The sequence below is a fragment of the Schistocerca serialis genome, chromosome 7, assembly GCF_023864345.2.
Source record: "Schistocerca serialis cubense isolate TAMUIC-IGC-003099 chromosome 7, iqSchSeri2.2, whole genome shotgun sequence".
NCBI classification, from domain to species: domain Eukaryota; kingdom Metazoa; phylum Arthropoda; class Insecta; order Orthoptera; family Acrididae; genus Schistocerca; species Schistocerca serialis.
The window spans coordinates 423,506,085-423,521,438 of NC_064644.1; the positions used below are offsets into that span (position 1 = coordinate 423,506,085).

The 15,354-nt window shown below is 44.1% G+C and overlaps 1 protein-coding gene and 1 non-coding gene across 2 annotated transcripts in view; one reads left to right on the forward strand and one right to left on the reverse strand.

The window, feature by feature from the left end:
• LOC126413132 (lutropin-choriogonadotropic hormone receptor-like) overlaps nt 1-15,354 on the reverse strand; it is a 932,298-nt gene that overhangs the window by 117,574 nt on the left and 799,370 nt on the right. The window contains exon 13 of the mRNA XM_050083024.1: nt 4,384-4,572. Coding sequence (XP_049938981.1) covers nt 4,384-4,572 — 189 coding nt within the window. The remainder of the gene's footprint in view (nt 1-4,383; nt 4,573-15,354) is intronic.
• On the forward strand, nt 7,288-7,359 carry Trnat-agu (transfer RNA threonine (anticodon AGU)). The gene has a single exon. It is a non-coding gene; the product is annotated as a tRNA-Thr (tRNA).

Sequence of the window (15,354 nt, forward strand, 5' to 3'; positions counted from 1 at the left end):
ACTAAAACCTAACTAACCTAAGGACATCACACCACATCCATGCCCAAGGCAGGATTCGAACCTGCGACCGTAGCGGTCACGCGGTTCCAGACTGTAGCGCCTAGAACCGCACGGCCACTCCGGCCGGCTTGTATTTGCTTCTATTCTTCCTTTTTTTATAACACATTATACTTTCTCTCCATATGTTTTCTCTGTGTATTTTGTGCCCACAGTTTTGCTAAAACTTTTTGTAGTTTGTAGTGCAGGACGTGTGCGGCTGGAGTGATACGACTCTGACAGGTGACACGTACGTAACCATCCTGTCTGATCATCTGCATCCATTCATGTCCATTGTGCATTCCGACGGATTTTGACAATTCCAGCAGGACAATGCGACACCCCACACATCCAGGATCGTTACAGATTGCTTCAGGAACACTCTCCTGAGTTTAAAATCTTCCGCTGCCACCAGACTCCCCAGACATAAACATTTTTGAGAATATTTGGGATGCCTTACAACGTGCTGTTCAGAATAGATCTCCACACCCTCTATTCTTACGGATTCATGGACAGCCCTGCAGGGTTCATGGGGTCAATTCCCTCCAGCACGACTTCAAACATTAGTCGAGTCCATGCCATGTCGTGATGCGGCACTTCTGCATGCTCACGGGGGCCATACAAGACAATAGGCAGGTGTACCAGTTTCTTTGGCTCTTCCGTGTAGAATATGCTGATGTAATGGTACTACTTCTACGCTATATATACAAAGGTCTAGCGTACCTACTTAGGCTAGTGGTAGTCTAGTGGTAGTCTACAAACGTTACTTCTTGATGTCTCTTGACATGAGAGCTGTTAGCCGTAAATCTGACTAAAGTAAACTCCGCCCGAACAGGCCACGAAGGCCCAACTGTACCGACCGGCCGCCGTGTCTTCCTCAGCCCACAGGCGTCACTGGATGCGAATATGGTCGGGCATGTGGTCAGCACATCGCTTTTTCGGCCGTATGCCAGATTACGAGACAGCAGCCGTAAATATGCTAATTATTAATGTGATGCTGTGTGCCCTAATTGGCTTCCACTGCATCGCTCATCAATTGTTAACTGTCGTTGTCAGAGTCAGTGGTATTGTTCTGTTCTGTGTTGCATACTTTCCCTTGCTCAGGTTCATCTCGGTTAACTGCCTGTCTGGTTTGTCTGTACAGTCTTGTTTTTGTGTATTCGGTGTACAGTATATGTAATGTAGCGGCTGTGTCCTGGTCTTGCTTTTTGTCTATGTCTCTTATGGATTCATAGATGTTTGTCATGTGTGAAATTCGTTTGTCGGGTCCGCATGTGTAGTGTGCAGTATAGGAGTATATACTCTGAGGTTACTGGTTCCCAGAGGAACACTCTGTTTGCTGACAGAGATGCATTCGATGATGGTGCATTGGACAGGGGCCGTGTCTTGTTGGTCTGCATGGAGCATTTTCAACTCCTATCAAATGTTAAGGAAATTGGTTTACCACCCAAGCTCCCCATAAGTTTTTTCTGAACTGTGTTTGAAGATACTCGTCCAAATGTCATCTCTTTGCAGTAGCAGTCCCTTGTACTATCACTTCACCCCTCTGAACTGTTCAAATCGTATTTGTTTCTCTCTGAGAGTTCTGGACTCTCGCTGGATCTGCTTTTGGTTATCGAATCCTTCTTGAGTCTGTTAAGTTCTTTCGACCAAAGTTTGTTTCTTTTACTCTATCACTGTTGGGAGAGCTCTAACTTGTGCGTCTTGCAAGAAAGTAGAGACGTTAGATGCTGGAGTTTGGAGCGAAACTAACATTCCAACTTATCCCAAAGGTGTTTCATTGGGTTCAGTTTAGGACTGTGGGCTGGCCAGCCCGTTTTAGGAAAGTATTGTCCACAAGCCATTGTCTCATTGTTATTCTACTCTACTCTTATTCTACTGTACGCACTACACAAAGCGGTGAAATATGGTAATATGCTTCTGCATTTAAAGTTTTCTTAAGCGCATTAAGTGGACCACTCACTAACAACGAGAAACACCAGCCGGACGCTGTGATCGAGCGGTTCTCGGCGCTTCAGTCCTGACCCGCGCTGCTGCTACGGTCACAGGTTCGAATCCTGCCTCGGGCATAGATGTGTGTGATTAGGTTAGTTAGGTTTAAGAAGCTCTAAGTCTAGGGCACTGATGACCTTAGCGCTTAGAGCCATTTTTGAGAAACACCACATATGGTAACGGCATCCCTCCGTTCTTCACTTTGGCTCTAAAGACGTTGGGAAATAATGTTTGCCAGGTTGCCAGGCATTTGCCAAAAAGAAGGAAGACTTCCATCGGATTATCACAAGTAGCAGCGTGATTCATCCGGGAGAAGTTGCTCTCTGGTAATGTGGTCCTGTATGAGTATTAGACTGAAAGCACAACGTTTCCCTCCTCTTTTTATACTGGCAGTTCCGCGTGTCGTGTCATATAGAGTGGGCGTCACGAAATTACACACATAAAGGTCATAGCCGTTGCGTGCAATCCACAGGATCTAAGTGATGTGATTCTCCTTTGCTTGTAGCTTTGTTGCTTCACTGTTAACAGTGCAGTAGATCAGCGCCACGTGTGATTTGAGCCTTCCGTGGACGGTGCAATGACGTGTGTTTGGTAGTGAGCTAAAGGCATGAGCAAGGACTTTGTGTAGTGCACTCCAATCGGTGTGCGTAAAGGGCGAAAAGACATTCGAAAACAATCTAAAATTGTCGTCTCGTTGGTACTGAAGATTATTACTGATCGGGCTAGCAGTGAAGCAACAACGAATAATATAAATTTTGTCCGAGTTCATAAAATACAAAAAAAGCTCGTAGTAGTTCGGAATCGACTATATTTCAAATTAACAGTAATGAACTCAACAGAATCTCTAGATGTGAGCAAGTGTTTTGGTTCTCAAAGAAAGGGACATAAATGAAAGAGAAAGTCTACGGAATTTAACGATTCCGATAAAAAATTAATTCGCAGAATTGTACTTATGATACCACGACAGATGAGAGTACCCGACGCCTGGAAAAATACGGGATAATCTCGGTGAAAAAATTATTTCAGCTCAGAGACCTCCTTTGTCTTCCCTGCTTACCTGGTTTTTGATTAAGAAAATGTAATTATGGACGAAAAATTTTAATGGAATGCAGAAACACTGCAGCAGCAAGAAAGAGGTTCTATGTATGGTGCATTTATTGCGTGCTGAGGACAATAGTCTTAAGTTTCACAAAACCAACACACACATATATTTTGCTCAGCTTCAACGGAAGTAGTGTCCTGAAAGTACCTGCAGTTACTTTTGTATGATGTGTATCTGTGATCTGGGTGGTTGGTGCAATAACTTAGGGTCAGTAAGCGCTGCAAATAAATCATTTTCTGGAGGGAGGGAACGTTCTCGGTCGTATTAAGGGTAACCACCGGAACAAAAATCCTGACGACCGCACACCAGAAGTCGCGCTCTGCCGCACTCGCAAATAAAGTACGTTCATAGGTGACACATTATCACAATGATGTCTCAGATGTTAACAAAATTAATTTTATAGTTTCCCTAGAAACTTTCTCGCTGAAAGAGAGCCATAGGCGACGACGCTTTTCATTACACATATGGAACAGTTTCACACCTCTTACGGTGTTTTACTTTTTGTGTCGGAATACTTGTATGTTTACAAGAGAAAATATTTACCACATGCACCTATAAACTTTCAGAATATCCATACATTTTTTCAGTTCAAATATGTCAGTGGTTCTATCAACATAGCAAAAGCACTCCGTCTTCAGGCCACAAGTGGCCCATCGGGACCATCCGACCGCCGTGTCATCCTCAGTTGAGGACGTGGATAGGAGAGGTGTGTGGTCAGCACACCGCTCTCCCGGTCGTTATGATGGTTTTACCTGACCGGAGCCGCTACTATTCAGTCGAGTAGCTCCTCAGTTGGCATCACGAGGCTGAGTGCGCCCCGGAAATGGCAACAGCGAATGGCGGCCCCGATGGTCACCCATCCAAGTGCCGGCCACGCCCGACAGCGCTTAACTTCGGAGATCTCATGGGAACCGGTGTGTCCACTGCGGCAAGACCGTTGCCATTCTATCAACATGCTGAAGTAAAAAGTTACTTTGATTCGAAATTTCTTGTCAGTTTTTTTTTGTCGTAGCGTGGAAAGTGTCATGTCATATTCTAGACTAAAATTTGGAATGTCTAATGTTTTTTTCGGAATTTTTACTAACATTTGAAATAATCACTAACCGGGAATGCTGTAAGACTGTGAGATGACCCTGAGGTACTTACTTTCGTGACGTCGACTGTAGTGGTTAATTCCACATTACATAGGGTTATTCTGTGCACCACCTCGGAGCAGTGTGTTGGTGTGGCAGTTCTGAGCTGCGTCTACTCACCGGGTAGCGGGACGCAGTGGATGCCGGCGGGTGGCTGCTCACTCCCGCCCACGCGCGCCCCCGCAGCGGCCTCCGCCTCCTCGAAGTACTCCTCGACGTAGGCCGGCAGGTTACCCGGATACGTGAAGTCCGAGCCGAAGCTGTCCCACAGGTCGTTCACCTGCGACCCGAACTTCTTGCTCAGGTTCTCTGCAACACCATGCACAGGGACCTCAGTCCCACAACGCTACAGTGCGCGCACAAGACGTCGCAAGGACGTCTCCAATAGTGTGTAGTTAATGAGATGAGATGATTTAATTTCTGAGATGTCAGCGCTCTCGTTGGTAACAATAAAAATTCTCGAATGAAACTATTTGGTTCCAGAGACTACAACATGGTTCTTGCCTCAAACGCAGTCATAGGAGCTCCAATCAGGTGAAACTATATCCTTCCAGAGACATTCTAAAGTCTCAAACATCTATGATGTATGTATGCAGATTGAAGCGTCGAATGAAAATTTGCACAAAGGCCAGGATTTGAACCGGGGTCTCCTGCTCACTACGCAGATGCGCCAACCACTACGCCACCCTGGCGCCAGCTCCACCGACTCACCTAGCACGCCTCCCGCATCAATCGAAATTTCCATTCACGCCTCGGCTCACTTGGTGTTTCCCCTAAACTCAAACAACATTTTAGAGGCTCTGCACCTATATTAGAATAGCACCTCAGCATCGAACGAAATGGGAAATCCTGTCTGAAACCCAGACATAGGTGCTTTAATCAAGTAAAAATATATGGTTCCAGAGACCTTTTCAAGTCTCAAGTCTGAGTCTGCATATACAGGGTGGTACATTGATCGTGGCCGGGCCAAATACATCACGAAAAAAGCGTCAAACGAAAAAACTACAAAGAACGAAACTTGTGTAGCTTGAAGGGAGAAACCAGATTGCACTATAGTTGGCCCGCTAGATGGCGCTGCCATAGGTCAAACGGATATCAACTGCGTTTTTTTAAATAGGAACCGGACCACTTTTTTCGCTTTGTGATAGATGGCTCTGTAATAGTCACAAACATATCGCTCACAATTTTAAACGAACACTTGGTAACAGGTAGGTTTTTTAATTTAAAATACATAAAGTAGTTATGTTTGAACATTTTATTTCGGTTGTTCCAATGTGATACATGTACCTTTGTGAACTTATAATTTATAAGGACACATGCTGTTACAGCGTCCTTACCTGCAAATATGCTCAAAATGATGTCTGTCAAACTCAATGCATTTGGCAATACGTGTAACGACATTCCTCTCAACAGCGAGTAGTTCGCCTTCCGTAATGTTCGCACATTCATTGACAGTGCGCTGACGCATGTTGTCAGGCGTTGTCGGTGGATCACGATAGCAAATATCCTTCAACTTTCCCCACAGAAAGAAATCCGGGGACGTCATATCCGGTGAACGTGCGGTTCATGGTATGGTGCTTCGACGTCCAATCCACCTGTCATGAAATACACTATTCAGTCAGTACAGCTTCAACCGCACGCGAGCTATGTGCCGGACATCTTTCATGTTGGGAGTACATCGCTATTCTGTCATGCAGTGAAACATCTTGTAGTAACATCGGTAGAACATTAAGTAGGAAATCAGCGTACATTGCACCATTGAGATTGCCATCGATAAAATGGGGGCCAATTTTCCTTCCTCCCATAATGCCGCACCATACGTTAACCCGCCAAGGTCGCTGGTGTTCCACTTGTCGCAGCCATCGGGGATTTTCCGTTGCTCAGTAGTCGATATTATGACGGTTTACGTTACCGCTGTTGGTGAATGATGCTTCTTCGCAACATAGAACGCGTGCAAAAAATCTGCCATCGTCCCGTAATTTCTCTTGTGCCCATTGGCAGAACTGTACACGACGTTCAGATTCGTCGCCATGCAACTCCTGGTGCATAGAAATATGGTTCGGGTGCAATCGATGTTGATGTACCATTATCAACACCAACGTGTTTGAGATTCCCTATTCCCGCGCAATTTGTCTGCTACTGATGTGCGGATTAGCCGCGACAGCAGCTAAAACACCTACTTGGGCATCATCATTTGTTGTAGGTCGTGGTTGACGTTTCACTTGTGGTTGAACACTTCCTGCTTCCTTAAATAACGTAACTATTCGGCGAACGGTCCGGTCACTTGGATGATGTCGTCCAGGACACCGAGCAGCATACATAGCACACGTCCGTTGGGCATTTTGATCACAATACCCATACATCAACACGATATCGACCTTTTCCGCAATTGGTAAACGGTCCATTTTAACACGGGTAATGTATCACGAAGCAAATACCGTGCTGACTGGCGGAATGTTATGTGATACCACGTACTTATACGTTTGTGACTATTTCAGCGCCATATATCACAAAGCGAAAAAAGTGGTCCAACTAAAACATTCATATTTCCTTACCTACTACACGAATATGTAATAAAAATGGGGGTTCCTATGTAAAAAAGAAACACAGTTGATATCCGTTTGACCTATGGCAGCGCCATCTAGTGGGCCAACCATAGCGCCATCTGGTTTCCCCTTTAAGCTAGACGAGTTTCGTTCTTTGTAGTTTTTTCGTTTGAAGTTTATTTCGTGAGATATTTGGCCCGGTCACTATCAATGGATCACCGTGTATACGTCACAGAAGTCTGAGATTTAAAAAGGCGTCTGGAACCATGTAGTTTCATTTGATAAAAGCATCTATGCCTGGGCTTCGAACGGGTCCCCCGTTTCGTAGGATCTAAGCTGCTATTCCAATACAACTGAAGAACCTCTGCTATGCTTTTCGAATTTAGGGGGAATACCAAGTGGATTGAGGCGTGATTGGGAATTTGTATTGAGGGGGAACCGTGCCAGGATAGCCTGTGCAGCTGTGCAAATCCACTGCGCCAGGGTGGCGTAATGGTTAACGCATCTGCCTAGTGAGCAGGAGCCCCGGGTTCGAATCCAGGCCTTAGTAGAAGTTTCCATTTGTCACTTGAATCTGCATATATACACCAATAAAAATTCTAACAATAGCAGGCTCCAAAAGGAGCTGTTCTAAATCGTCGTCGTGCAGTGGCGCTCGACTCGGAGGTAACTGCTTGCAAACCTGTTTTAGCCACTAGGATTTGACTGGCAATGGGGAGAGAAGTAGCGGCTTGTCGTTCTGGATGAACGAAATTTACTCTGAAAATCCATTGCAGATTGGAATTGTGTGTCAGACCGAGACTCGAAACTCGGCCTTTTGCCTATGAGGACGGGCCACGAGTTGTACTTTGGTAGCTCAGTCGGTAGAGAACTTCCGTACAAATCAGCACACGCACAGCTACAAAGTGGAAATTCATTCTCTAAGTTTAACCTCTCAACAGTTTCTCATTGGGTAAAGACGTGAGCCCGTTTAATGCATCCTTCTGTCAAATGAGGGCATTTACTTCGACGATCACTCTGGCGCTGTTCGAGCGGCGAGCCCGCAAAACATATGCACTGAAAACTTATATTCTTGTAAATGAAAGCAGTAAACAAAAATACTTCAGATGCGAATATTTCAGGTTAGGCTTTACTCTGATTGTTGCTGATACGTGCATTACATAAATTCACCAGATGAGAGAGGTTTAAACCTCTGAAAAAGCGTATTGGAAATAAAATAAATGGTGACTGGCAACAAACGAAACAAAAGTACATTTAAATAACGAATTTGAATCAGACAACAGTTGTCGTTGTGGCGGCTCCATTCTTGTCCTTGGAATCAGGAAGGCTCCTGAAAATAATGTGAAGCAGTTGTTCTTGTACGTGGCCTACTGGCAACTGCGAGTATCGCTCGGTAGCATACGCGGCAGGCGCCGTGACGCCACCGGCGCAGAGAAAGTAAGTCAATCTGTCTGTCGCGTAGAGAGGGTATTAAAAACCATGCTGTTTACGTCACTTAAATACGCAACAAAGATGGACGTTGCATTTTCATATAATCCATAGTTTCGTCACATGCCTTCGCTGTTGTGTAATAAATTGTATTCTCTAAGTTAGTTGATGTGTTCGAAGTAGCGTTTTGCTCTCTATTTCTTGCCTGGCCTATGATATTCGACTATCCCCTCCTGCCTGAAATGCTCTTCATTGAGTATTTTGATTCCCGTTAGGCTTACTTGCTCCAAGATGTACTTTACAACCAAATCTTCTGGAAATCCAACGTTGTACAACGTACTGACTTTTTTCTGTAGACGGTTAATGATTCGAATCGGTGGCCATGCGGTTCTAGGCGCTCAGTCCGGAACCGCGCGACTGCTACGGTCGCAGGTTCGAATCCTGCCTCGGGCATGGATGTGTGTGATGTCCTTAGGTTAGTTAGGTTTAAGTAGTTCTAAGTTCTAGGAGACTGATGACCACAGATGATAAGTCCCATAGTGCTCAGAGCCATTTGAACCATTTTGATTCGAATCTGTCATCGAATCTAAGGCGAGAGAGAAAGAGAATTTATAGAACTGAACGGCAAGAATACAGGGAAAAAGTCATTAAAGTACCGAAGGAAACTTTGTGTTCTGCCTTACGGTAGGTCTTGTCATGGGAGAAACCTCGTCAGAGAGGTCCACCGCATGAGCGTCTAGGGAAGTGATTCCAGTGGTGGTTTCGCGTTGCCTTCCACTGATAATGATGAAATTATAATGAGGACAACAAAACACCCAGCCCCTGAGCGGAGAAAATCTCCGACCCAGCCGGGAATTGAACCCGGGCCCCTTGGCGTGACAGACCCCCGCGGTGACCACTAAGGTATTGGGGCGGACACCGAAGGAAAAATGGATGAATTATGTTTCAAGTGAACTTAGCCTAAACCCCTAGCGTAAAACTTTTAAATTAATATCCAGAAAACTAAGGAGACTTTTGTCATCCTTGAAAAGACAAGACGCTCAGCCACAAAAGGCTTGGAAAAGTTGACTAGCCTGCATAAGCAACTGTTATTACCACATTATACAGACGATGATGAAGATGAAAAACAGAGCAAATTGCGAGGATAAATGGATTCACATTATTATACACGTGTCTCCGTAAAAACCTTCGCAGATAAATAACTGAGATCGACTATACGCCACTACAGAAAAGAAAAACTCCTGCGCCAGACTGCAGAGTGACCGAAATACTGCAAGCACGGGAGGACAACAGTGCGCATTACTTGACAAGTCTGTTTAACGAGGGAGAATCCCAAAATCATGGAAATTAACACAAGTGGTCATCCTTGAGAAAGCAGATGATGAGAATTCCTACCGACCCCTATGCATAGTAAAGAACTTTGCAAAAGTGCAAAAAATGTTACTCTCCAAGAGACTAGCAGAGCTAAGAGAACTTAGAGAACAACCAAAACCAGTGTGGGTTTCGAAAAGCGAAATCCACAGCACATGACATTAGTCATGTACTGAGCCTTGTAATGGAATGGTGAATATCTCAGGAGCGTCAAATAACTCTTGGGGACTTTCCTTGTTCTCACAACTGCATGACTAGTAGTGTCCTACAACTTTGCACAAAAGTTTTAAGAGATTATTGCAGGAATAGGCAGGACACACTTACTTAGTTAAAGTAATGCAGAAAGCAATAAGGAAAGGATGTCCAAAGGGCTCTATTTTGGGACCGTTTTTTGGGATCTAAAGCTCCTGCTATAAAAATGACAGCGGCGTCAGAAGTAACAGGCTATGTACCTTATCCAGGATAGGTTTCGGACTGGACGTTCTAGAACACAGAAGATTACGACGGAAACAGTATAGAAATTGTGCATAGAAACTAAGCTAAGTTTTACCTGTGAGCTTGTAAAACGGTTTCCCACTACTAAAATGGCGAATATCTTTGACGAGAAACCCTATGATTAGGATCGGACGGAAGGGCATTCGGACAACACACTTATAGGTCTTAAAGAATTATATTGGACAAAAAGCAAAACTTTCTAGTTCATATTAAACATGTTAGCACCAAAGCCTCAGCCCTAGTGAAAAAAAAAATCGTGAATATTGCCCACAATAGATTTTAAATGCCATATTAGCTAATCAGAATATATCACAAATAAATTCTCGCTAGCATCGTGGCATGTGGAGGCAGTGTTTGCGCTCACAGACTGAAGATGGCAACAGTGGCGAAAATGTTACAATGGGCACAGAGAGCGTGTCTTAGTACGGCTTAAGGTGATTTTAGAGATATGGGCCATTGACTTTATAGTAAGGCTCGTTTCGGAGACGTTACAGATGAAGGACCGTAACATTGAGAGTGATTATACTGATGGAAGGTCAGAAATAAGGAACAAGATAATGAGGGAGCGGTGGGAAGCGAGGGATAGCAGCGATACTACAACTTGTGCTTAAGAAGTATTTTTCTGACAAGGAGAAATGATTACTAGTGGTCGATACCTATACATCACGGAGGCTAGTCACCTTATACAGGGTGGTTCACTGATAGTGACCGGACCAAATATCTCACGAAATAAGCAACAAACGAATAAATTACAAAGAACGAAACAAGTCTGGCTTGAAGGGGGAAACCAGATGGCGCTATGGTTGGCCCGCTAGATGGCGCGGCCATACGTCAAACAGATGTCAACTGCGTTTTTTAAAATAGGAAACCCCATTTTTATTACGTATTCGTGTAGTACGTAAAGAAATATGAATGTTTTAGTTGGACAACTATTTCACTTTGTGATAGATGGCGCTGTAGTAGTCACAAATGTATAAGTACGTGGTATCACGTAACATTCCGCCAGTGCGGACGGTATTTGCTTCGTGATACTTTACTCGTGTTAAAATGGACCGTTTACCAATTGCGGAAAAGGTCGATATCGTGTTGATATATGGCTATTGTGATCAAAAATGCAAACGGGCATGTGCTATGTATGCTGCTCGGTATCCTGGACATCATCCAAATGTCCGGACCGTTCGCCAGATAGTTACGTTATTAAGGAAACAGGAGGTGTTCAGCCACATGTGAATCGTCAACCACGACCTGCAACAAATGATGATGACCAAGTAGGTGTTTTAGCTGCTGTCGCGGCTAATCCGCACATCGGTAGCAGACAAATTGCGCGAGAATCGGGAATCTCAAAAAATTCGGTGTTGAGAATACTACATCAACATCGATTGCACCCGTACCATATTTCTATGCACCAGGAGTTGCACGGCGAGAACTCTGAACGTCATGTACAGTTCTGCCACTGAGCACAAGAGGAATTACGGAACGATGACAGATTGTTTGCACGCGTTCTATGTAGCGACGAAGCATCATTCATCAACAGCGGTAACGTAAACCGTCATAATATGCACTGTTGGGCAACGGAAAATCCACGATGGCTGCGACAAGTGGAACACCAGCGACCTTGGCGGGTTAATGTATGTATGTTGCTGCATTATGGTAGAAAGGATAATTGGCCACCATTTTATCAATGGCAATCTAAATGCTCCAATGTATGCTTATTTCCTACGTAATGTTCTACCATGATGTTTCGCTGCATGACAGAATGCCGATGTACTTTCAACACGATGGATGTCCGGCACATAGCTCGCTTGCAGTTGAAGCAGTATTGAATAGCATATTTCATGACACGTGGATTGGTCGTCGAAGCACCATACCATGGCCCGCACGTTCACCGGATCTGACGTCCCGGGATTTCTTTCGGTGGGGAAAGTTGAAGGCTATTTGCTATTGTGATCCACCGACAACGCCTGACAACATGCGTCAGCGCATTGTCAATGCATGTGCGTACATTACGGATGGCGAACTACTCGCTGTTGAGAGGAATGTCGTTACACGTATTGCAAAATGCATTGAGGTTGACGGACATCATTTTGAGCATTTATTGCATTAATGTGGTATTTACAGATAATCACGCTGTAAAAGCATGTGTTCTCAGAAATGATTTCACAAAGGTACATGTATCACATTGGAACAACCAAAATAAAATGTTCAAACGTACCTACGTTCTGTAGGTAACCTACCTGTTACCAGTTGTTCGTCTAAAATTGTGAGCCATATGTTTGTTACTATTACAGCTCCATCTGTCACAAAGCGAAAAAAGTGGTCCAACTAAAACATTCATATTTCCTTACGTACTGCACGAATATGTAATAAAAATGGGGGTTCCTATTTTTAAAAACGCAGTTGATATCCGTTTGGCCTATGGCAGCGCCATCTAGCGGACCAACCAGAGCGCCATCTGGTTTCCCCCTTCAAGCTAGACGAGTTTCGTTCTTTGTAGTTTTTTCGTTTGACGCTTATTTCGTGAGATATTTGCCCCGGTCACGATCAATGGACCACCCTGTATATCGGGTTACGAGCTACATCCAACGCACCTCAAAAGAAGTAAATAACGAAGCAATGGTGCATATGATGGCGGACAGCTTGAATCGCCACAGCAAAGCATCTATGAATGTGTGATGGAAATATACATAACAAAGGGAGAAAGGTGTATGTTTAGGGACAAAAGCACATATACCATAGTCAGGGATAGAACACTGTATGATGTGTTGGAAAAGATAAGCCGGACGGTCATCACAACGTGTTAGAATTGTACTTGTCAGGAATACAGAGATGGAACGCAGAGGACAGAAGTACAGCTGAAGATCGAAGAAATGAGGAAGGACCACGTGGGACGACAGAACACTAACACGAGAACAACAATAACCATCGAAGAATTCCGTTGGTGTAAATAGGTCAGACGAACAGAGTGGATGAGACTGTACCTATGTCCTGGAAAAGTAGTTATCTATGAGTAAACTGATCAACGTAAAAGGGCCAGAAGTGCAATAACTAAAAAATGATTAAAAGAAATCTTCTGAGGTGTGGATAAACAGAGTGTCGTTCTCTAGACTGACATCCGATGCTTGTCCCAGTAGACTAATCAATGTAACAATCTCATGTTCAGCAAATTATTAAAACCTAATGTCCGCCCCCGGTAGCTGAGTGGTCAGCGCGACAGACTGTCAATCCAAAGGGCCCGGGTTCGATTCCCGGCTGGGTCGGAGATTTTCTCCGCTCAGGGACTGGGTGTTGTCCTAATCATCATCATTTCATCCCCATCGACGCGCAAGTCGCCGAAGTGGTGTCAAAGCGAAAGACTTGCACCAGGCGAGGGAGGCCCTCGTCACACGACATTTCATTTCATTTTCATTAAAACCTAATGAAAGATACTTTTGGGCAACCTCACATCGAGCAAACAGCGCACCGGAGAGTGGCCGTGCGGGGCTGCTCTTGGTTTACAAATTTTTTATGCTGATATCGTGATGTGATACTCATGCTGATTAATAATGCAAAGGTCATCAGAGCTCCTTTTATTTCGCACAAGAGGAAGTAGTTAAATATCCGTGAGTGGCGGCATCTCCATTAGCATTCTGTTGGAATGAATGACTCGTCCAAGTCCCGGTCACTCCTCGGTTACTTACCACCTACCCTAGACTTACTCTGTATTACTTCTCTCGGTGTGCCACCACTGGAGCCTTATCGGTGCTGCTCGCTGTTCCGCTCACATTCGTAAATTTTCACGGCAGGCTCCAACAGGCGCTACCTTGCACGTCAGCCTCCATGCCAGAGTTGCATTTACCTCCTTTCATTGTTTTTTTTTATTTTTCAAAAACAACATCTACATCTACATCTACATCCATACTCCGCAAGCCACCTGACGGTGTGTGGCGGAGGGTACCTTGAGTACCTCTATCGGTTCTCCCTTCTATTCCATTCTCGTATTGTTCGTGGAAAGAAGGATTGTCGGTATGCCTCTGTGTGGGCTCTAATCTCTCTGATGTTATCCTCATGGTCTCTTCGCGAGATATACGTAGGAGGGAGCAATATACTGCTTGACTCTTCGGTGAAGGTATGTTCTCGAAACTTTGACAAAAGCCCGTACCGAGCTACTGAGCGTCTCTCCTGCAGAGTCTTCCACTGGAGTTTATCTATCACCTCCGTAACGCTTTCGCGATTACTAAATGATCCTGTAACGAAGCGCGCTGCTCTCCGTTGGATCTTCTCTATTTCTTCTATCAACCCTATCTGGTACGGATCCCACACTGCTGAGCAGTATTCAAGCAGTGGGCGAACAAGCGTACTGTAACCTACTTCCTTTGTTTTAGGATTGCATTTCCTTAGGATTCTTCCAATGAATCTCAGTCTGGCATCTGCTTTACCGACGATCAACATTATATGATCATTCCATTTTAAATCACTCCCAATGCGTACTCCCAGATAATTTGTGGTATTAACTGCTTCCAGTTGCTGACCTGCTATTTTGTAGCTAAATGATAAAGGATCTATCTTTCTGTGTATTCGCAGCACATTACACTTGTCTACATTGAGATTCAATTGCCATTCCCTGCACCATGCGTCAATTCGCTGCAGATCCTCCTGCATTACAGTACAATTTTCCATTGTTACAACCTCTCGATACACCACAGCATCATCCGCAAAAAGCCTCAGTGAACTTCCGATGTCATCCACAAGGTCATTTATGTATATTACATGAGGTATTTAATAACAAAAGTACAAAATTAAAAGATACAAAAATGGCATTAGTTAAGTATGAAACGAGTGACGATGGTACAAATCCAACTGAAAGACTTGAGTGTGGAAATCTAAACAAGATCTTTATGTTTTACAAGACAATTTTCATTCTCACATTTTATTGCTACATTATGGCCACAGATTAAGACTGTATAGTTGTTTCGATTTTTGCAGAGTTCAAACACATACCTCTTTGTGGAGCATCAAGACTTTCCGAAATGTTATGTAACAGCGAACTGCATTCCTCTTATTGTTTTTGTTAAGTATCATTTTTCGATCTTACCTCTCATACTTTTGAGGTTTATAATCTTGTTTGGCGCTGGCAGTGAACTGCAGTTCATTAGCTGATTTCGTAATGAGTGAAACATTTCCTTAGCACAGTATCCCGTTAGCTTGCTTTATTATTTTGTTGTAAACAACCACTAAATGTTCCATTTGCATCGAAAAGTGGATTTGTCGGTTT